The 22,174-nt window shown below is 42.8% G+C and overlaps 1 protein-coding gene across 7 annotated transcripts in view; it reads right to left on the bottom strand.

The window, feature by feature from the left end:
• Positions 1-1,159: 1,159 nt before the first annotated feature.
• VWA3A (von Willebrand factor A domain containing 3A) overlaps positions 1,160-22,174 on the bottom strand; it is a 98,013-nt gene continuing 76,998 nt past the window's right edge. For 5 of the 7 annotated variants that reach the window (XM_030577891.1, XM_030577896.1, XM_030577897.1 and 2 more), the window contains 2 exons: positions 21,775-21,872; positions 18,566-20,441 (listed from right to left, as the gene is read on the bottom strand). In XM_030577891.1, the coding sequence (XP_030433751.1) occupies positions 20,348-20,441; positions 21,775-21,872 (192 nt within the window). In that variant the 3' untranslated portion in view covers positions 18,566-20,347. Of the gene's footprint in view, positions 1,224-18,565; positions 20,442-21,774; positions 21,873-22,174 lie in introns of those variants that run through there. The other 2 variants (XM_030577895.1, XM_030577894.1) reach the window with 2 other exon arrangements.

Genomic DNA, 22,174 nt, shown 5'->3' with positions numbered 1-22,174 from the left:
AGGGAGGGTTCGGTGATTTGCAATGTTGCCACCCTGAGATAAGAGTGTTAAATTTTACTGTATTCATAAGAGATCAGACATCAAAATCTCAGCTTGTTCAGTTTATTAAAAATATAAAAAAATCTGCTCTCCAATAGGTTATTTTAAACACGTTTCTGTTAGACATTTGCTATTTAATTGACATAATCTAGTTCCGTGCAAAGTTTCAGGGTAGATCATATCCCTCTGGATGGATATAAAAACAAATATGAAAGTTCTATAGCAGGGTGGTCAGATTTCAACATCAGATGTGACTCAGACTACTATCACAGAGCTAATAAAATAATACACCTTGCACCTCAATTTCTCAACGCATTTCACAAATATGATTTTTTTTAAGCTTCAGAACACCCCATGAGTCAGATAAATAATATTAGATCTAGCCAGTTTACAGTTTAAGTGTAGGCACACAGAGTGGTGAAATGAAGTGCCCAAGATCACACAACAGTTCCAGTGCCAGGAATAGACCATCCAGGCATTCCAACGTCTAATCTGCTACTCTAACCACTAGATGAGAGTATATATGAACTAATCATCTAACCACTAGATGATTAGTTCATATATACGCTGCAGTTTTTTGGTTTGTTAAAATATGGGAAAAAATTCTTTTTAGTGGATTCTGACAGCTTGATCCTCAGATGGTGTAAACTGGCAGTGCTCCATTAATTTTGATGAAACTACTCTGATTTACACCAGCTGGAAATCTTCCACATACTTTCTAATGACAGTTCTGTGTTCCATGAAAACTGCTGAGATGACAAGTTCTGTTGTGCACAAGAGTAGAACAATTCATTTAATTTGATTGTTGTTCGAATGTAATTTTATCATACCTGGAAATACATGGCTCCATTAGGAACTTCCCATTTAGGCTTTTGTATATCAAAAAGAACAACGGTGATTCCTAATTTGGTGAGAGCACACCCTAGGTTGTATCCAAAGTAGCCTCCACCTCCTGTCACCAATGCCTTTGTGCTTTTCAAATGTGGTCCAGCTTGTCCATTCAGTCTGCAGTCAGATGATTGGCTCCAGTGGGGCAGTACCTCATCAGCCCAAATATGTGTCATGTTTACAGATTGAGAGACCATTTTGAAAACTCCTTCACAGAGCTCTTGGGTGCAGATAATTCCGCTAAGTTTTGTGTTACAAAGCTCCATTCACGACTGCAAAGGTTTTCTTTATCTAACCTGTTTAGAAGGCATAAAGAGAAATCATAATATTAGTTGCAGGATTTCCAGGTACAGAGAGTAACCAATATAAATGCTTATTGATATGTTCAGTGTTAGTCCTTTTTCTTTTTCATCACAAATTTCATGTGAAATGAAAAGAAATGCTGGCATTCTGCAAACATTGCACAATAACAGCTTATTAGTTATAAAATATTTTTAAAAATAGTTTATTGGCAATATTGTACCCTGAAAAGGTTCACAACGTTTGCATATATTGATGTCCTATATAAATATTACCATAGCATACAAGAAAAAAGGATGAGTTTATAATTGATCAAGACAAAGACTATAGCAGAATGTCCCAGACTGCTTGTATATATTACTTTATTCCATTTTGTGTCAAATTTCCTGTTAATAATAACAATCAACAGTTGTTACCATCTAATGACTATTTGCCTGTGCAAATGAGTTTAGGGATCTCTGTCCAGTTTCTGTTAGCATCTATCCTCATGATAAAATTCACCACTGCACTTGGCACCTTTGCAGCCTCAGCAGAATGACAACTGAATGGGCAAGGAGTTATACTAATTCCATTACTTCTAGGGTGGTCTCTCCAGGTTTTGGTGCAGGCACAGGAGGTCTGCATTGTTATTGCTTGTGCTGTGTGTGTTCTGAGGAGACACGAACAGAGGCCTTGTCTATATTTGCATGTTAGAGTGCATTAAATCAGCCCAGGCGCCCTATTTATCTCCACAGTTACCCATCCAGCTTCTTTGACAAGCACGTTCATTATACTTCTTCCCTACCACACAAACAGTGTAAAAATTAAGAATAAAGTCAAGCCAGCAGGGTGGATTTGATTTAAATCAAATGGGGATTTAAATCAAATCATGTATTTTTACACAATCATGTATTTCTACATAAAAGTGCATTCTTGTTGGTTGTTATAACCTTAATACATATTCTTCACAACTCAGAGATAGATGTTGGTTTCATTTTTAGAAGGTACACACTACACATTTTTAAACAGTGATTTATTTTGAAAACTTTTCAGATTAGATTTACAGCTATATTAGAAAAGGAATGATTGTTTGGTTATTTCATTTACCACAGGTAACTAAAGCAGATATTTATGAAGTTATTAGGAGGTGAGGTCCCACAGGGATCGATTGGTCTTGGGTCCTGTTTTGTTCAATATCTTCGTGAATGATTTAGATAATAAGAGTGCACTTATAATGTTTGTGGATTATACCAAACTGGAAGGGTTGCAAGTGCTTAAAATTCAAAATGATCTGGACAACTGGAGAAATGGTGGGAAATAAATAAATTGAAATTGAATTGAGCAAAAGTAAATTACTACACTTAGGAAGGAAAAAATTGATTGTGCATATATGGAACCAGGAAATGACTGTCTACGAAGGAGAACTGCGGAAAGGGATCTGGAGGTTATAGTGGATCACAAGCCACTATTGCAAAAAAGAAAAAAAAAAAGCAAACATCATTCTGGGATGTATTAAGCAGGAGCGCTGTAAGCAAGACATGAGAAGTAATTCTTCCATCTACTCTGTGCTAACATAGCCTCAACTGGAGTACTGTGTCCATTTCTGGGTGCCACAATTCAGGAAATATGTGGACAAATTGGAGACAGTCCAGAGAAGAGCAACCAAAATGATTAAAGGTCTAGAAAACATGACCTATGAGGAAAGATTGAAAAATAGAGTTTGTTTAGTTTGAAGACGAGAAGACTGAGTGGGGGGACATGATGATAGTTTTCAAGTACAGTGAAGAGGGAGAAAAATTGTCTTAGTTAACTTCTTAGGATAGGACAAGAGGCAGTGGGCTTACATTGCAGCAAGGGCGGGTTAGGTTGGACATTGGGAAAAACTTCCTAACTGTCAGAGTAATTAAGCACTGGAATAAATCACCTAGGAAGATTGTGGAATCTCATCACTGGAGGTTTTTAAGAACAGGTTAGACATACACCTGTCAGGAATGGTCTAGTCTTACCTTGAGTTCAGGGGACTGGACTAGATGACCTATTGAGATCCCTTCCAGTCCTACCCTTGGAAAATCAACTGGCAAACAGACACCCTGGAATGTAGTGCCTCCTCACAACACTCCAGTAAAAGCTTTCTAGTCATAGAGAGATAAAACTTTGAATTTAAAGATTAAATATTGTATAGGAGATGGGAGCTATCAGCTGGTTGTAATAAATACAGTGAAAACAGGGGGATGAGATTATGTCATTATCTTAAAACTGCTGGACATAAATACTCCCACATCTTGAATAATGCATGTTGATCTGGTCGCCCAATCTCAAAAAAGATATATGTAGAATTGAAAAAGGTACAGAGAAGGGCAACAAAAATGAGTAGGGGTATGGAACAGTTTCCATACGAGGAGCGAATAAAATGACTGGGATTGTTCAGCTTGGAAAGAGACGACTAAGGGGAGATATGATAGAGGACTATAAAATTATGAATGATGTGGAGAAAGTGAATAAGAAAATGTTATTTACTCCTTTACATGACACAAGAACTAGGGGTCACCCAATGACATTAGTAGGCAGCAGGTTTAAAACAAACAAAAGGAAATATTTCTTCACACAATGCACAGTCAAACTGTGGGACTTGGTGCCAAGGGATGTGGTGAAGGCCAAAACTACAAGAGGGTTCAAAAAAGAAATTAGTGGGGATAGGTCCATCACTGGCCATTAGCCAGGATGAGCATGGATGGAGCATGCTGTGTTCTGTTCATTCCCTGTGAGGCATCTGGCATTGGCCACTGTCGGAAGACAGGATACTGAGCTTGATGGACCTTTGGTCTGATCCAGTATGGACATTCTTATGTTCTTAATGACCAGCACATCCCATTCCTTTTGATGGCTTATAAACAGCGGTCAGTGAGTACAAAGTATAATCCAGTGCTCCTTATGTTTGGGCATGAGCTAGGGACCACAGCAGACCTCTTGGTTGGAGTTCCTGAAAAGGGACAAAGGGACTTGGACTATGTAGAAACACTACAACCCAAAATTGAAAGAGTTCACACATTTGCTAGGAAAAATTTGAGGATAGACTCTGATAAAATGAAAAGACTCTATGATGTAAGGTCAAATGGGAAATATTTTAAAAGAGGGGATCTGGTCTTGTTCCATAATGCTAGGAAGAAGAAGGGTAGAAGCCATTAACTGGATAACCCTTGGGAGGGACCTGTCAGAGGTCCACAGGGCCTAATCTATATCCCAGCCTGTAACTAGTCTCTTAAGAGTTGACCCTTTAATGTGCCAGACTCCAAGGACTCACACAGTTCCACAGGGACAGGCCCTCAGCCTCCAAAACTGAGCCTTCAGCACTAGTGATCCCTGTTTCTCTGTGTGGCTCTGTAGCCGGGTGGTCACCCGCTCCTCCCCTGAGGGGTTTAAAGATAGACCTGGGAGAGGGCTGTGGCAGGGGAAAAGCTACTAAACTGACTGCAGAAGCAGTCACAGCTGGGCCACGCCCTAGTCAGGCCTCAGCTGGCCCTATATAAAAGAGACTGGGAGCCAGGAGCTCAGCAGTCTCTCTCTATAGTTATAGAGGGAGATGGGCCTGGCTGCAGGGAGCTAGAGACAGGGTACCTGAGTGGAGCAGGGCTGGAGAAAAGCAAAGGAGCTGGGGAGCTCCAGCCTGGAAAGTCCCAGGCTTTGGCCTAGCATAAGGCAAATAGGTACTGAAGGTTGCAGAGGGCAGGCCAGGGGTAGGCAAAGGCAGCAGGTCCAAACCCAACCTTACTAGTGTTGAGTAGGCTGATACTGCAGTTTGCCCCAGGGTGTGGGGGCTAGATGATGACTGGCAGTAGCCTTATACTGAGTCAAGGTGGGGATAGTGGTTGGGGGTTCCCTAGGGAGGGGAGACCCTGAGACTGAGGGGTGTACAGCCAGGCTGCAGCACCCCAGATAGTGGGGCACTGGGTCTAAGAGGGACATGGGGGCCAAGCGGCAATGGGGTGCTCTGGAGGCTGAAGAGCTAATTCCCAAGAAGACCAGCAGGAGGCACTGCTGAGGTGAGTCCTGCACTGTTACAGGCTCCCTGAAGCAAATCCAGATCCAGCCAGATTCCTGTGGGAGGCTTGTACTGTACCCTTCAGGGTGCAATGATCTGAGTGAACATTTACAGTGACTCAGACGGCCTTTTCAAAACAAGAGAACAATTTGTTACCTGGCATACATAATCGGAAAGCCTTTAGGTTAGCAACGAGAGGCAGAAGTTCATCTAGGGTAAGTCAGTACCATCAGCCAAGCTGTGATGGACTTCATCCTTGACTCTATCTTCCTGTCCTGAGTTGGGAACCTCCCAGTCTGCCCTGGTCAAAGCTACAGCTTCTTGTAGAGCCTATACTTTATTTCCTGTTGGACATGTCTATTGGTTGTCCCCGGGCAGGGTCATACTGAGTTCCAAAGTGCCTTGGCCAGCCCTCCACTGTTGATCACGAGTCATTGGAGCTTGCATTGTTTTTCAGGACCCCTTGTTGATCTGGGTCTGTTTCAACCAGTTTCTTAATGATTCTATTTATTCTGCCCAGACAGTGACACACACGTCTATTTCTCTTAGGGCTTCTCTACAATTGAAACTTCACCCTTTGGCATAGTAATTCACCAATGACTAAGTCAACAGAAGAATTTTTCTGTTGACCTATTGCTGTCTACATGGAGACTTAGAGGCTTGGCTACACTGGAGAGTTGCAGTGCTGGTGGTGGCTTTACAGCACTGCAACTCACTCACTGTCCACACTTGCAAGGCACATACAGCGCTGTATCTCCTTGGCTACAGCGCTGGCTGTACTCCACCTCGGCCTGGGGAATAACGACTGCAGCGCTGGTGATGCAGCGCTGCTCCGCCAGTGTGGCCACCAAAAGTGCTGTTATTGGCCTCCAGAGATATTCGGAGGTATCCCAGAATGCCTGTTCAGCCACTCTGCTCATCAGTTCGAACTCTACTGCCCTGGCCTCAGGTGACCCACCCTTTAAATGCCCCAGGAATTTTAAAAATCCCCTTCCTGTTTGCTCAGCCAGGTGTGGAGTGCAATCAGTGAATCTTTCCAGGTGACCATGCCTTCACGCGCCAAACGAGCCCCAGCATGGAGCAATGGCGAGTTGCTGGACCTCATCAGTGTTTGGGGGGAGGAAGCTGTGCAGTTCCAGCTGCACTCCAGCTGTAGGAATTACAATACCTTTGGGCAGGTATCAAGGGCCATGCTGGAAAGGGGCCATGACCGGGATGTGCTGCAGTGCAGGGTTAAAGTGAAGGAGCTGCGGAGTGCCTATTGCAAAGCCCGCAAGGGAAACCACTGCTCCTGTGCTGCTCCCATGACCTGCTGTTTTAACAAAGAGCTGGACGTGATACTTGGGGGTGACCCCACTGCCAATCCAAGGACCATGATGGACACTTCAGAGTGGGGTGGGGGGAGGAGGAAACCAAGAGTGAGGGTACTGGGGTGGGGGGAGACACCCTGGAGTCCCTGGAGGCATGCAGCCAGGAGCTCCTCAAGCCATGAGGAAGGTAGCCAGTCGCAACAGCCGGTACTTGGTGGAGGACAAACAGAGGAGCTGGTTCCCGGTAAGCAGCTTTTATTTTCAGGATAGACATTTTTCGGGAGAGGAGGGAGGGTTCTGCATGCATGCCTAGATGTGGAATAGTGAGAGGTGGGGGGAGCATTGCTGCACACAGGCAAGCTGCATAGGGGCCAGAGCAGAATCCGCATTGCTGTAGAAGACCCTCACGCTCTTCCCAGGTGACCCACAGCAGCGAGATATCTTCCAGGATTAACTCCTGTGGAAAATGTTGGGAGAGTGTTCAGTGTAGGTGCCCACTGCAGCTGTTTGCTTTCCCCAACGCACAGAAACCCTGAGGACAGTACAACCCTGAAGCAATCAGTCCCCCTTACTCACCATTTCGGGGCTCCTGTGGGTTATGTGCGCTGTCTTTGGTATGGGAAAATTATGTGATTGTGAAGAATGTTACTCCTTCACTGTGTGGGAATAACTGTCTGAGATATAAACAATGCTGCCTCTGTTAACTGTTGCCTTTTTTGCCTTTCCACAAGCAATCTTGAGTTCTCGGCTGCCCAGGTTATCAACAGCTCAAAGACTTCAAAACCTCCGGAAGAAGCCGCAAAAACGCAAAGACGACCTACTTCAAGCAGTTATGGATCACTCTGACACAGAGAATCAAAAACTGCAGGACTGGAGAGACAAGGAAAGCAGGATCTGTCAGAGAAACGCAGCAGCCAGGAAGAAAAGCACAAAGCAGCAGATAAGTATCCTGGCGCGCCAAGCGGACTCTATCCAGGTGCTCATAGCCATGCAGGCAGAGCACTACTGCGCCAGCCCCTCCCCCCCATCCCAAAATTCTTTCACTTGTGCCCCAATGTCAGCTCCAAACCCCCTTCCCCAGCATCCAGGTTCTTACCACCACCAGCTGCCTCCAACACCTGTACGTTCACCAACCAGCCCTGAGAACTACGACCCTTACCCTCTGCACTCAACCCCTATCACCATGCAGTATAGGCATCCTGAAGTGCAGCAGTCATTGCACAGCACTCCAGACAGGACATATTCAAACCTGTGACTGTACAGTTCCCCATCCCAACCCCCTGCCCTTTTAGGTTCCCAAAATGTTGTTTGTCTGTCAGTAAAGTTATTTTCTTTTCAATAAATGAATTCTTGGCTTTGAAAACAGTCTTTATTATTGCAGAAAGTCAAAGATACCTTAGCCCAGGAAAGAAACAGGCACTGCAAATCAGCTTAGGAAAAACAGATTCCTACTAACATTGTAACCACTGCACTTCACTCCTGTGCAAGGCACCAAACCTTACTGTTGGTTTTCAGCCTCAAATTCCTCCCTCAAGGCATCCCTAAATCCTTGAAGCCCTGTGTTGGGCCTCTCTAGTAGCCCTGCTCTCTGGCTGTGCAAATTCAGCCTCCAGGTGTTGAACCTCGGAGGTCCATGCCTGACAATGTTTCACCCTTCCCTTCACAAATATTATGGAGGGTACAGCATGCGGATATAACCGCAGGGATGCTGCTTTCCCCCAAGTCTAGCTTCCCATATAGAGATTGCCAGCGCCCCTTTAAACAGCCAAAAGCACACTCCACAGTCATTCGGCACCGGCTCAGCCTGTAGTTGAACCGTTCCTTGCTCCTGTCAAGCTTGCCTGTATACGGTTTCATGAGCCAAGGCATTAACAGGTAAGCAGGGTCTCCAAGGATCACAATAGGCATTTCAACGTCCCCTACTGTGATCTTCCGGTCTGGGAAAAAAGTTCTTGCCTGCAGCTTTCTGAACAGGTCAGTGTTCTGAAAGATGCGTGCATCATGCACCTTTCCAGGCTAGCCTGTGTTAATGTCAATGAAACGCCCACGGTGATCCACAAGTGCCTGGAGAACCATAAGGAAATACCCCTTCCGGTTAATGTACTTGGATGCAAGGTGGGGTGGTGCCAGAATAGGAATATGCATCCCATCTATCGCCCCTCCACAGTTAGGGAAACCCATTTGTGCAAAACCATCCACAATGTCCTGCATGTTCCCCAGAGTCACGGTTCTTCTTAGCAGGATGCGATTAATGGCCCTGCAAACTTGCATCAACATGATTCCAACAGTCGACTTTCTCACTCCAAACTGGTTCCCGACTGATCGGTAACTGTCTGGAGTTGCCAGCTTCCAGATTGCAATAGCCACCCGCTTCTCCACCGTCAGGGCAGCTCTCAATCTCGTGTCCTTGCGCCGCAGGGTGGGGGTGAGCTCAGCACACAGTCCCATGAAAGTGGCTTTTCTCATCTGAAAGTTCTGCAGCCACTACTCATCATCCCAGACTTCCATGACAATGTGATCCCACCACTCAGTGCTTGTTTCCTGAGCCCAAAAGCGGCATTCCAAGGTGCTGAGCATTTCTGTGAATGCCAGAAGCAATTTAGTGTCATATGCGTCAGGTGACTCGCTATCATCATCAGACTCCTCATCACTTTGTATCTTAAGGAATAGCTCAATTGCCACACATGATGTGCTGGCGAGACTCGTCAGCATACTCCTTAGCAGTTCGGGTTCCATTTCCCACAGAAATTGCACTGCACAGAAATCATTGAGAGTGTCAAGATGGCGCCAAACGTGGACGGAAAAACAGAGATTGCTGGGATGTGAAGCGATCCATCGGTAAACTCAGGGGTTGTACCGTACAACTGGAGAATTGCTAACATAGCTCCTATCTTTAAGAAAGGGAAAAAAGGTGATCTGAGTAACTATAGGCCTGTTAGTTTGACATCTGTAGTATGTAAGGTCTTGGAAAAAATTTTGAAAGAGAAAGTAGTTAAGGACATTGAGGTCAATGGTAATTGGGACAAATTACAACATGGTTTTACAAAAGGTAGATCGGGCCAAACCAACCTGATCTCCTTCTTTGAGAAGGTGACAGATTATTTAGACAAAGGAAATGCAGTAGATCTAATTTACCTCAATTTCAGTAAGGCATTTGACACGGTTCCACATGGAGAATTATTAGTTAAATTGGAAAAGATGGGGATCAATATGAAAATTGAAAGGTGGATAAGGAACTGGTTAAAGGGGAGACTCCAACGGGTTGTACTGAAGGGTGAACTGTCAGGCTGGAAGGTGGTTACTAGTGGAGTTCCTCAAGGATCAGTTTTGGGACCAATCTTATTTAACCTTTTTATTACTGACCTTGCCACAAAAAGCTGGAATGTGCTAATAAAGTCTGCGGATGACACAAATCTGGGAGGTATTGCTAACACAGAGAAGGACCGGGATATCATACAGGACGATCTGGATGACCTGGTAAACTGGAGTAATAGTAATAGGATGAAATTTAATAGTGAAAAGTGCAAGGTCATGCATTTAGGGATTAATAATAAGAATTTTAGTTACAAATTGGGGATACATCAGTTGGAAGCAACAGAGGAGGAGAAGGACCTTGGAGTATTGGTTGATCACAGGATGACTATGAGCCGCCAATGTGATATGGCCGTTAAAAAAGCTAATGCAGTTTTAGGATGCACCAGCAAAGATAAGGTGTTAGTACCGTTATATAAGGCACTGGTGAGACCTCATCTGGAATACTGTGTGCAGTTCTGGTCTCCCATGTTTAAGAAGGATAAATTCAAACTGGAACAGGTTCGGAGACGGGCTAGTAGGATGATCCGAGGAATGGAAAACCTGTCTTATGAAAGGAGACTCAAAGAGCTTGGCTTGTTTAGCCTAACCAAAAGAAGGTTGAGGGTGGATATGCTTGCTCTTTATAAATATATCAGAGGGATTAATATTAGGGAGGGAGAGGAATTATTTAAGCTTAGTACCAATGTAGACACAAGAACAAATGGGTATAAACTGGACACTAGGAAGTTTAGACTTGAAATTAGATGAAGGTTTCTAACCATTAGAGGAGTGAAGTTCTGGAACAGCCCTCCAAGGGGATTAGTGGGGGCAAAAGACATATCTGGCTTTAAGACTAAGCTTGATAAGTTTATGGAAGGGATGGTATGATGGGATAGCTTAATTTTGGCAATTGATCTTTGGGATATTAGATGGGATGGGATCTGAGTTACTGCAGAGAATTCTTTCCTGAGTGCTGGCTGGTGAGTCTTGCCCACATGCTCAGGGTTTAGCTGATCGCCATATTTGGGGTCGGGAAGGAATTTTCCTCCGGGGCAGATTGGCTGAGGCCCTGGAGATTTTTCGCCTTCCTCTGCAGCATGGGGCATGGGTCATTTGCTGGTGCATTCTCTGCAGCTTGAGGTCTTCAAACCACAATTTGAAGACTTCAATAACTCAGACATAGGTTAGGGGTTTGTTATAGAAGTGGATTGGTAGGATTCTGTGGCCTGCTTTGTGCAGGAGGTCAGTCCCTTCTGACCTTAAAGTCTATGAGCATCACAGGACGTTGGGACAGGAAGCAGAATGACCTGCCCCCTCCGCCTCCTTCCCACAACCCACAGCACCAAAATGGCGCCAAAATGGGACGAGGTGCTCTGTGGGATAGCTGCTCATAATGCACCACTCCCAACACCACTGCAAATGTGGCCACACTGCAGTGCTGGTAGCTGTCAAGTGTGGCCACACTCCAGCACTTTCTCTACACACCTGTAAGAAGACAGCTTTAACTCCCAGCGCTGCACACCTGCAAGTGTAGCCAAACCCTTAGTCTGGCTTAACTATTTTGCTCAGGTGGGTAGGTCTTTCACACCCCTAATTGACATAACTGGGTTGATCTAATTGTCTACTGTAGACCATCCCTAAATCTGTCCTGAAAGCAAACTTAATCCTTCTCTCCCCTTCCCCATTGGGTAGCAATGCAAAATATGGGGGAAACTGAGACACAATACTAGATAGAGGAAGGGTAGAAGCCCTCAGCTGGATAAACCTTGGGAGGAACCCTATACAATAATGAAAACAAAGAGGTGCACAGGATAAAACCAAAAGTTATCTAAGGACCAAGCAAGGTGGTATCAGTGGGGGAGAGATTTCAGCATGGCTGCCCTCCAGATCTGAGCATGTAACTGTGGATACTGATGCTAGGAAAACTGTAACAGTAAGCAGTCCCTCACTTGAACAAAATGGGCAGGAACTGTCACAGCCAACAAGTTCCACAGAAACAATAGACATGCCTTAGGAGAACACTGAAAGGAAAGCCAGGGAGAGAAAAGCCACAAAAGCATTTTTTTTTTCATGTTGATAATGTGAAAATACCCTGAGAAATTTCAGAGTAGCAGTTGTGTTAAGTCTGTATCCTCAAAAAGAACAAAAAGAGCTTTCCTGGGCTACTGCTGATGATAGCTCATCTCAATTGATTGGACTCTTCCAGTTGGTATCTGTACTTCCACCTTTTCATGTTCCTTGTATGTACAAATATCTCCTGTCTGTGTGTTCCATTCTATGCATCCGAAGAAGTGAGCTGTAGCCCACGAAAGCTTATGCTGAAATAAATTTGTTAGTCTCTAAGGTGCCACAAGTACTCCTGTTCTTTTTACCCTGATACTCTGTAGATATGTAAATAGTTAAGCTTGTACCAGCTTTAATTTGTTAAGTTATTTATTTTCTTTCTTTCTATTTGGGATGGGTTATCATGTTTCACCATTTTAGGCCTCATTGAGATGATGGACAAAGCTGAGGTTTGAGGTGGTGTTATGAGTTGAGCTAAAACCTCTTTAAACTGATGGGTGAATGAGTCCTCCATTTAAGTCAGTTGTAAGAAACAGTTCAGGGGCCACACATCAAACAAAGTCTAAACAGAGTGAGCCCAGAAGCTAGCACCAGGTGGGGGGGCATTTGACTAGGTATTGTGAGCAGGTTGTGGGTGTGAGTGTGATGGGTTCCCCCTGGGATGCCACCTGGAAGTGGGGTACCACTGAGCTCCCCTGAGCCACCAGCTTGGGCTCCCTTTATACTGCTCTGCCGTGACCACCCGGCCAAGCCCTCTCTCAGGCTTCAGCACACATACACATACAGCACACCCAGCTGCAGTACATACAGATGCTGTGATCACCTCTGCATGGGGAGGCTACAGCTAAGGAACTGCCCAGCTGTTCATGTGCACACACCCCTGTGGAGTGTAAATGCAAAATTGTCCCATCTTGTGCTGCACACAGGGCCGGCTCTAACTTTTTTGCTGCCCCAAGAAAAAAGCGCTGCTCTGCCCTAACAACTCCCCCAAGCGCTGCCCCGCCCCGCCAAAACAGCCCCCCCCACGCCACTCTGCCCCGCCAAAACAACCCCCCCAGTGCTGCCCTGCCCCGCCGAAACTCCCCTGAGCACCGCACCACCCTGCTGAAACGAAACAACCCCCAAGTGCTGCCCGGCCGAAACAAACAAACAAAAAGATTCAAACGTTACCCCGCCGAACCAAAAAAAAAAACCAAACAAAAACCTGAGTGCCGTCCTGCCACCCGAAGATTGACCGCCCCTGACAAGGTGCCGCCCCAAGCAGGTGCTTGGTCGTCTGGTGCCTGGAGCTGGCCCTGGCTGCAGAGACCTATACAGCATAAGCTCATGAAATTCACCCCCTCCCTCAATGTGGAGAGAAAATATACAACAGCTTTTTGCTCCAAGTTATGACCCTCACACACAATGGTTTGTGATAAAGCCAAAACAAGTATATTAACTACAAGAGACAGATTTTAAGCAATGATAAGGGATAACAACCAGATCAAAGCAGACAACCCAGCAAATAAACAAAAACACAATATAAGCTTAATCTACTAAAGGGATTGGATATAAGTAGCAAATTCTCACCCTAAATGTTGATTCCACCAGGCTGCAGGCTCTTAAGGGACAAGCTGCACTTGCTTTCAGCTTAAAATCCCCAGGTGTTCCTTTCACAGGCTAAAATTCCCTTTCAGACTGAGTCCAGCACTTCCCCTCATGTCAGTCCTTGTTCCTCAGGTGTTCTCAGGAGTCTCTTTGAGTGGGGAGTCATTGAAGAACCTTGATGATGTCGCTCCCCTGCCTTAAATAGCTTTTGCATATGGTGGGAACCCTTTGTCTCCAAGCTTCGTTCCCACACCAGTTAGTGGAAAAACACTGGTATTCCACGATGGAGTCCAGTACCAGGTGACCTGTTCACATTGCCTTTATAGTGCCACAGCAGCCATTGCTCGGAGGCTGTTTGTAGCATCCTCAGGAAGACTCTCTGGTGGGAGTTTAACTTCTTCTAAGACCTACTGTTTTCTCCTAATGGCCCTGTAGCCTGAATGGGCTCTTCTCAGCCAGCCATCTAGACTGACAATCTTTTGCCTAGTGGGTTTTCCCCAGGTGTAAACAGATTTGTGATACAGATACATAGTCACTATTCCTACTTTCAGATACAAAAATGATACATGCATAAGAATAGGATAATCATATTCAGTAAATTATAACCTTTCCAATATCTCACATGACTTTGATTATGTCATAATCATATCATAATAATACTGCGAAGAATATGGAGTAGTGTCACAGTGGGTAGAAGAGAACACACAGAAACTAAGAACAGGGAGAGGCAAGAAAGCCAAGCAGGAGCCTGTAAGAACAGCATGACCCTAGAAAAAGTTTGAGAGTGCTTTTGGGTTTGATGTTGGCTAAAGACATTTGGTAAGCTAAGAAATTGCTCCTTTCATTCTTGGTTCCTTCTGTGTTCAGAGTCACAGGGTTTTGTACATTCCTTGTAAATAAATAAGATTGGTCCAAAGAAATACCTGATTGCTGCCAGTTTCTATTCCCAGGTGAAACATACTCAGGGCCCCAAACTTTCATAGAATACTAGGGTTGGATAGGACCTCAGGAGGTCATCTAAGTCTAACCCCCTGCTCAAAGCAGGCCCAATCCCCAACTAAATCCCCAAATGGCCCCCCTCAAGGATTGAACTCACAACCCTGGTTTCAGCAGGCCAGTGCTCAAACCACTGAGCTATCCCTCCCCCTTTGACCAGCTACTTGGATCAAAAGAGCCAATAGTTCCCCAAGGAACTGGAGAGTTCCTCAAGAAACTTTCTTTCACAAGCAGGATATTACACAAAATCTGTTTTTAAAACCACTTTTGGCACCAGTGCGTTCATCACCATCAGCCAGTGTTAGAAAATGATCATTGCATTTTAAGTGCTGTATGGAATTCCCAGTCAGAAATTTGTTTCCATTATCTATTACATCACTCCTTCTGTTTCTTTCAATTTGTAGAGGCTATTTTGAGTGATTCCCTCAAGACTTGTATATAATCAATGTAAATATGCTCAGGGTTATATTTAACTAAGTCCAAATATGGTGGGTTCATCTTTAGCTTCCCCACTGCAATCCTGATCACAAAAGATGCAGAAAAGCTATAAAGTACCTTACTACTTACAGTTAGTAATTGTCCTGGCTCTTCCTTGCAAATGTGGGTGAAAACTCTGTTCTGTGGATGTCTATCAGCTAGCACCAGGATAGCAGGAAGCCTTGGAACAGCATGCTGATGTTCCCAAGTGTGCTCAGGTTCTTTATATTGCCCCATAATTTCGAAAGAGAGAAAGGCTTTTAATCTATAGTTGGAATCTGGCTGGAAGCTAGGGCAGGGCTCATTTTACTCCCCTCCCTGGAAGCAGCCTGTGTCAGCCTTCCTTCTGTCAGACCGGTCTCACTGAATCAAGGTCTTAGCTTATGCACTGTTGAGATCCACAGGCAGCATGAATATAACATTTATTATTTATATTGCAATTCTACATATAAATGGTACAAGCAAAGCTATGTCTCATGTGGGTGTATTTTGAATGAGGCAGAATTATGAACAATAAAATATAGGGAATTTTAAATTCTCCCTTGAAAAACACACAGGAAAGTCTCTTGTTTAAAAAAAGTGGCTGGTGGCCTAAAGCTGTGCTGCCTGGTTGGAGCCGGGCCACACCACCGCCACACAGCACAGAGACTGGGTCAGGCCAGGCTCTGCAACTGCGCTTCCTCAGGAACTTGTAGCACCACCCCCCTGAGCATTGCGCTGGCAGTGGGGCAAGCTGAGGCTGTGGGGGAGGGGGGCACAGCAGTGGAGGGGCTGGGGGCAATCCTCCCGGGCCAAGAGCTCAGGGGCCGGGCAGGACGGTCCCATGGGCTGTAGTTTGCCAACCTCTGGGATAGAATCATTCCTTAGCATCGTCGGGGCTTGTGAAGGTGGGACATATGCACTCATGATGGTAGTAAATCATGATTTATTTAGCGGTAACGAGAGTTTCTTGGCGCCTATTGGGAAGTCTTCAAGACATTGCAGAGTTTGGTTTTGATGGCAATTCCCACTCTATGGATTCTATCCTTGTGTGGTTCTTTCCCCTTCCAAACTCCCAGCTGATACTGTAATAATGGCCTTATCTGCCAATCTAGTTTCACTGAGTGCTGCAATGTCAATGTCATACTGGGCAAGCTCTTTTGAAAGGAGAGCTGTTCTTCTTTCAAATCAAAACGTATTGTCTTTGTCTATCATAGTCTGATGTTCCAAGTAGCAATCTTTAGTATTGGTGTCCATACAAAGGGGTACTGAGCCAAGTTACAAGTAGCTTTAATGTACTATTATATAAACTATTAATAATCATAATTTTACAGAAAAAATGTAAAGATTACTCTGTACAGACAGAGCTGTCACTCAAACGACATTTTGAATCAGTTAAACTTACAAAAAACAACATGCAAGAAATGTCTTGCTGAAAAATGACACAGGAAACATTTAAAAGGGAGAGAAAATGCTTCTAAATCTTTAAATAAGAGTCAGTCACCATCTAACAAAGAACTCGCTGAAGTCTGGATTTGCAACGTCATACAGATCCAGATTCAAACACTCTTATTCATACTGTGTAATATCTTATTTTGAGAGTAGCCCTACTGATTTCAATGGGACCATTTGCTAAGGAAATTTCCACTCTCCCTTAGTGAGGGTGTCAAAATCTAGCCCATAATTTAAATCCATTGTTTTAAAACAAGGAGGAATGACATCCTCTTTTTGGCAACAGTCAGATTTTTTTCTCTTTAAAAGCCAGCCACTCCTTGCCCCCCAAGAAAAACATAACCAATATAAAACCCACTCCCCACTGTGGTCTTCCCAGTTCACCATTTATTACTACAAAAATCAATGTTTCCATCTTTCAATTATCATATCTAACATTTAAATAGTCTATTTTAACAGAGCTAGTCCTAGTCATTCATAACAACAATATACATTTGTTATATAGCACCTCTCATCCCAAAGTTCTTTAGAAATTATATACATATAGCATGAGTGAAATCACAAGAAACGATGCCAAAGATACCCCTCCTTTTTTATACTTTGTCATCTAACAGCTGGGGAGTCAGAGATGACCAATGGCAGCTCTCTGAAAATGAAGGCACTGCCCAGCATTGTCACAGTAGTTTTAAAGCCCCTATAATCATGGACGAGGTTGAGTGGCCAGTCACAGAATTTTGTGCTGAAAATGCAATAAATCCATTTACATCAGAGAGAAGCTAGAACTTTTGCCAGCTGCACAGGGGACAACTCATACTTCTAAGCTCCTGGGTAGGTTTATAATAAAATAATAAGCCATGAAATAAATGTCAGTGCTGTCACCTGTGATTGGTATCAGAGTTCAGACCCCACTGAGCTGAACAGAGACAAGTTCAAACTTCTCAGAGTTATTGTTTCAGACTGCCTGCAGACTCAGGAAGACAAAACTGTACTGTACTAGTCTTGGGTCATGTTTGTAAGGCTCTGTATAACTAAATGAATTTTAAAGGAAGCTTACAATCTGAAAAATAGTGATTGTGGGGTAGTGACTGATTCAATGTCAGACTACATGGCAATGTAAGAAAAAGCATACATAGAGTTCTGATTATTTCAAACAGACATGGACCAATCATTTTTATACTATCAACGGGAAGAGTTGCTTAGTTTTGTCTATTGCAAAAACGTAACCAGATTTAAATTACAGTACCAGTTATGTGAGCATTAATGTAAAACTCAGAATAAAAATATTAAACACTTCTTGTTTTATTTCAGAAGAGGCATCAAACTGAAGTTTTTCACCACTTGGACAATGGGAGACAGTTTTCCGTTTATTTTTCTGTGTATTATAAGATCTCCCATTAGTTCTCTGGGAAAGAGGAATAAAGGGTGAAGGGAGGCAAGAGTACCCCACATGTTACAGGTAACCCCCCTAATTTATTTCAGTGGGTACTGGTTAAAAAACTTTGGTTCCTTTCCACAGTCTTTTGCTAGCATAAAAGTGAAGTTCATAGATTCAAAGGCCAGAAAACCGAGGCCATAAAACTTCCCCAAAACAATTCCTAGAGCAGATCCTTTAGAAAAACATTCAATTTTGTTAATGATAGAGAATAAACCATGACCCTTGGTAAGTTGTTCCAATGATTACTCTCACCATAAAAAACTTTACATCTTATTTCCAGTCTGAATTTGTCTAGCTTCAGCTTCCAGCTATTGGATCATATTATATCTTTGAGCCCATTATTAAATTCTTGTTCCCCATGTAGGAATGAATAGACTGCAATCAAGTCATCCCTTACCTTCTCTTCGTTAAGCTAAATAGATTGAGCTCCTTGAGTCTATCACTATAAGGCATATCTTCTAATTTTTTACTAATTCTTGTGGCTCTTCTCTGAACTCTCTCCAATTTATCAACATAATTCTTGAACTGTGGAAACCAGAACTGGATAGTATTCCAGCAATGGTCACACCAGTGCCCAATACAGAGGTAAAATAACCTCTTTACTCCTACTGGAAATCTCCTGTTCATGCATCCCAGGATCACACTAGCTCTTTTGGCCACAGGATCACACTGTCACTGAGCGCTCATTATCAGCTGATTAACCACCAGAACCCCCAAATCAAAGAGCAGTCACTGCTTCCAAGGATAGAGTCCTTCATCTTGTAAATATGTCCTACATTCATTGTTCCCAGATGTATACATTTACAGTTAGTATTTGAGGTGGGCCCAAACAAAACATTTGGATCTATAGACACCTGGACTTTGGGAATCTCAGATCACTATCTGGACTTTACATTTCTGGCCCATTTCTACTGAATATTACGTCTGTTAAATGTTTGGGGTGAAATCTTGGCCCCAAAGGCAATGGCATAACTCTCACTGACTTCAGTTAGGTCAGGATTCCGTCCTTGGTGCCTGGGTTTGGTAGCTAGATGTGCATATTTTATGTAATTGCTGGAAAATTCTGCATCTCTCAGAACCGTGCAGATAGTTTGAATTGCATTTTCTCACAAGACTCCTGTGAACACATGTTCAGTCTCTCTCTGTTACCAAAGAATTCTGAACAAACTACCACTGATGTCAGTGGTTTTAGTTGACAGCTGAATTGGACCCATAGTGAATTCAGCTGGATTTTATCAGCATAAAAGGGTATTGCTTACTTGTGGATCTGCTGATTTCTAGAATAATCTTTCCTCCCTACTTGTGATGGCAGCAAAGAGAAAATTTAAAGCAAGAAGTGAAAATGGTTATTTGCAAAATTTTTGGCAAATGCATTCTCTTCAACTTTAGGCTTTATTTTTTTTTTCTGTGCAAACAGTTGTTTCTTGACATCACTATATAAAGATGTTGGTAATAATTTTCTTTTTAGCAGGATAGTCCATCTCTTTTACCCATCAAGGATAATATCTGGAGTCTGTTAAAATAACCGTAAAAAAACAAAACCAAATAAGAGGCTCAACATACAATGCCAATTAATTGAAGCAATTCTTATTACAATAATACAGTTTAAAAAAATGTTCTGGACCTCAGTTAGGATAAACAGTTGTATCCCCATTTTATCAATTATTTACATTGCAAATTTGCTTAATTTTTCAAAACCCTTATTATCCAAACTTATTATTTCCCCATGCTTACAAAAGTTGAACTGTATGTGCATTCTGGGCCTGATTTACTGTCCAGGCTGCAGGCTTCAACTGGCAGAAAGTCTTCACCTCTGTCACAGCCCTGACCTAGCAAAGCACCTAAACATATGCACAAATTAAGTACAGAGATAGTACATAACTTTTAACATATGAGTAGTCCCACTGAAGTCACATCAAGTGAAGAAGGGTTTCCTTACTCAATGCATGCCTATTAAAATAGCATATTAAATGAAGCAGGGAAGAGCTGCATTGAAGCAGCTAAGTTAATACATGCTTGAACAGTGCATCTTTGGTTCATTTAAAATTTTGGTAAACAGTGCTCTCATTTTTATCTTGGAATCCATTTGTCTGAACCCTGCGATACCTGGATGCTGATGATACCCATGTACACTGTACTTGACTATTCAAAGTTTTTATAACCTGATAGTCACGTTACCAAGAGACATGTACTAGAATCTTTTTATTAAAGCAAAAACACGTAATATTGGTTACTACGCCTCCAAAAGAGCTTTGCTATTAATTCTTTCTGAAGCATGGAGCCCTTAATTAATAAAAACATAAGTCTGTATAGCACTTTTCATCCTCCCAAAACACATTACAACCTGTGAACTTCCTTGTGCATGTATTCGTTACATGCTGCTAAGCTAACTGAGCTAAACACTAAAACGGCTGGAATGAATAGCTATTTACATTAAGCAATGACTCTCTTCAAAGTTGGAAAATACGGGATTCTAATTTGAAATAACATCCTTATAAAAATATACAATCAATGACTTGTTTTGTACTGACTGGTTACCTGAGGATTTTTTTTTAAAAAAGAATTGTCCTTTTGGTCCAAATTCCATTTTTCTAATAGCAACCTATTCAAAAGGAAAAATAAGGAATGTCAGATTATGACAGCATTTTTTCCTAAAGGAAGGTATCTAGTTATATAGTTATTATTTATTAGCTCTGGCATTGCTTAATTTGTAATGAAAGAGGTGCTGGACTTTAAACAATTTTTTTTTTAACCTAACTTTATGCAGCAAGATCAGAGGTGCTGGGGCTATGGATTGCCAACCCTAGAGGTGCCAGGGCTCAGCCCTGATAAGCCCTGGCACAATTTAAGCACTGGCCCTGGCCCTGGCCGACATCAGAATGACATTGTAGGAACATAAGGATCAATTGTAGTTCAGCTGTACTTGCTGAAATTGATTTGTTGTGGATTTGTTGGGTACAAGAACAGATGATATTTTTCACAGCATTACAAGGGTGTTTGTAAAATTATGCAAGTTTGTTAGGTTTAAATTTTTATATCATTTATGTATAAGTAATGCCCTTCTCCCTGTGTGCCATATCTTTCTGTGATAAGAGCTTGTAATGGTGGCAGGAAATCCAGAAGGGGAAGAGGTCAGGGAGGAGAGAGAAACTGTCTGGGAGTCACTGGCACAGTGATGATAACTTAAACCATGAGGATAGATTAGGCTGCCTTGAACTAAAGCACACAGACAGAAGTGATGAGGGGCCAGCACTGAATCCTGTGGGACCTTGACAGAATGTGGAAGCAAAGAATGTGGAGCAGCCATAGGAGATGCTGAAAGAAAAGTTGAAAGTAGAATGAGATACTATGCAGAAGATGGTAGAGGGTCACAGAAGTCACAAGAGGATGAGATCGAGGGAGCAGTTACTGGTGTTGGCAGAGAGAGAGTAGGACTGATACTTCAGATTCTGAAATCAGGCTGACGGAGAGTGGAGAGTGAAAGGGAGGAGGAAGCTCACATCAGATAGAGTCACTTTTCTCTTTGAAGAAGACAGGAACCAAGCACTATGTTGTTTGGTAGGGGAGAGCTGAAAAAAAGATCAACCTTACAGAATTTTTCACTTAGGAAAAGGGAGAGAGACACCCACAAGACACAGAGATATTAGTCATGCAGCTCAGTGCACTTCTAGAAGATGCTCAGATACTGGTGATTGGCTGTGGTATAAGAACATGAACAGAAACTCTAGAGGAGGCAGTCTGCATGGATGTTTCTTCCTCACATTTAACAATAATGCCATGAATACAAGAAACAAATATAAGGGAGATAAAATGATTCTTTTGTAAGAAGCAGAAATTAGTAGCCAGATATTCTTTAATCATGTAACTTCCTCCTTTGCTCCCTCTATGGGAAAAAAAAAGCAGTATTTATTGAAAGATCCTGGATAGATACTCACCTAAAGGATTTTGCTTGCATTAAAAAGCTTCTGGCTTTTGCTACTTCTTGAGCAAGTTTCTTTAAATCATCTCCTTCGAAGAAAGGAAAAACTGGATCCTAAAATATAAAATTAAAATGTAGTTACTACAATCTACAGCAATTGCTTACAAATCTTAGGGCAGCAAACAAATGTAAATAATTGAACCCAAACTTCTGAACTTCACATTCACCAGGGCCAGACAAGATCTTCTATTTATGAAGAGATAGAACAGAGTGTTTAACTCCAAATTCTACTTGAGATGGATCTGGTCTTTATTTTTATTAAGCATTTCTATTGCAATAGTGCCTGGAGGCCTCAATCAGGTTGAAGCCCCAGTATACTAAGCACAGTAAAAACACAGTAAATGACAGTCCCTGTC

The sequence above is a fragment of the Gopherus evgoodei genome, chromosome 10 (assembly GCF_007399415.2).
Source record: "Gopherus evgoodei ecotype Sinaloan lineage chromosome 10, rGopEvg1_v1.p, whole genome shotgun sequence".
NCBI lineage: Eukaryota > Metazoa > Chordata > Testudines > Testudinidae > Gopherus > Gopherus evgoodei.
Note: the sequence above shows the minus strand (reverse complement) of the source record. Positions and strands in the feature narration are given on the sequence as shown.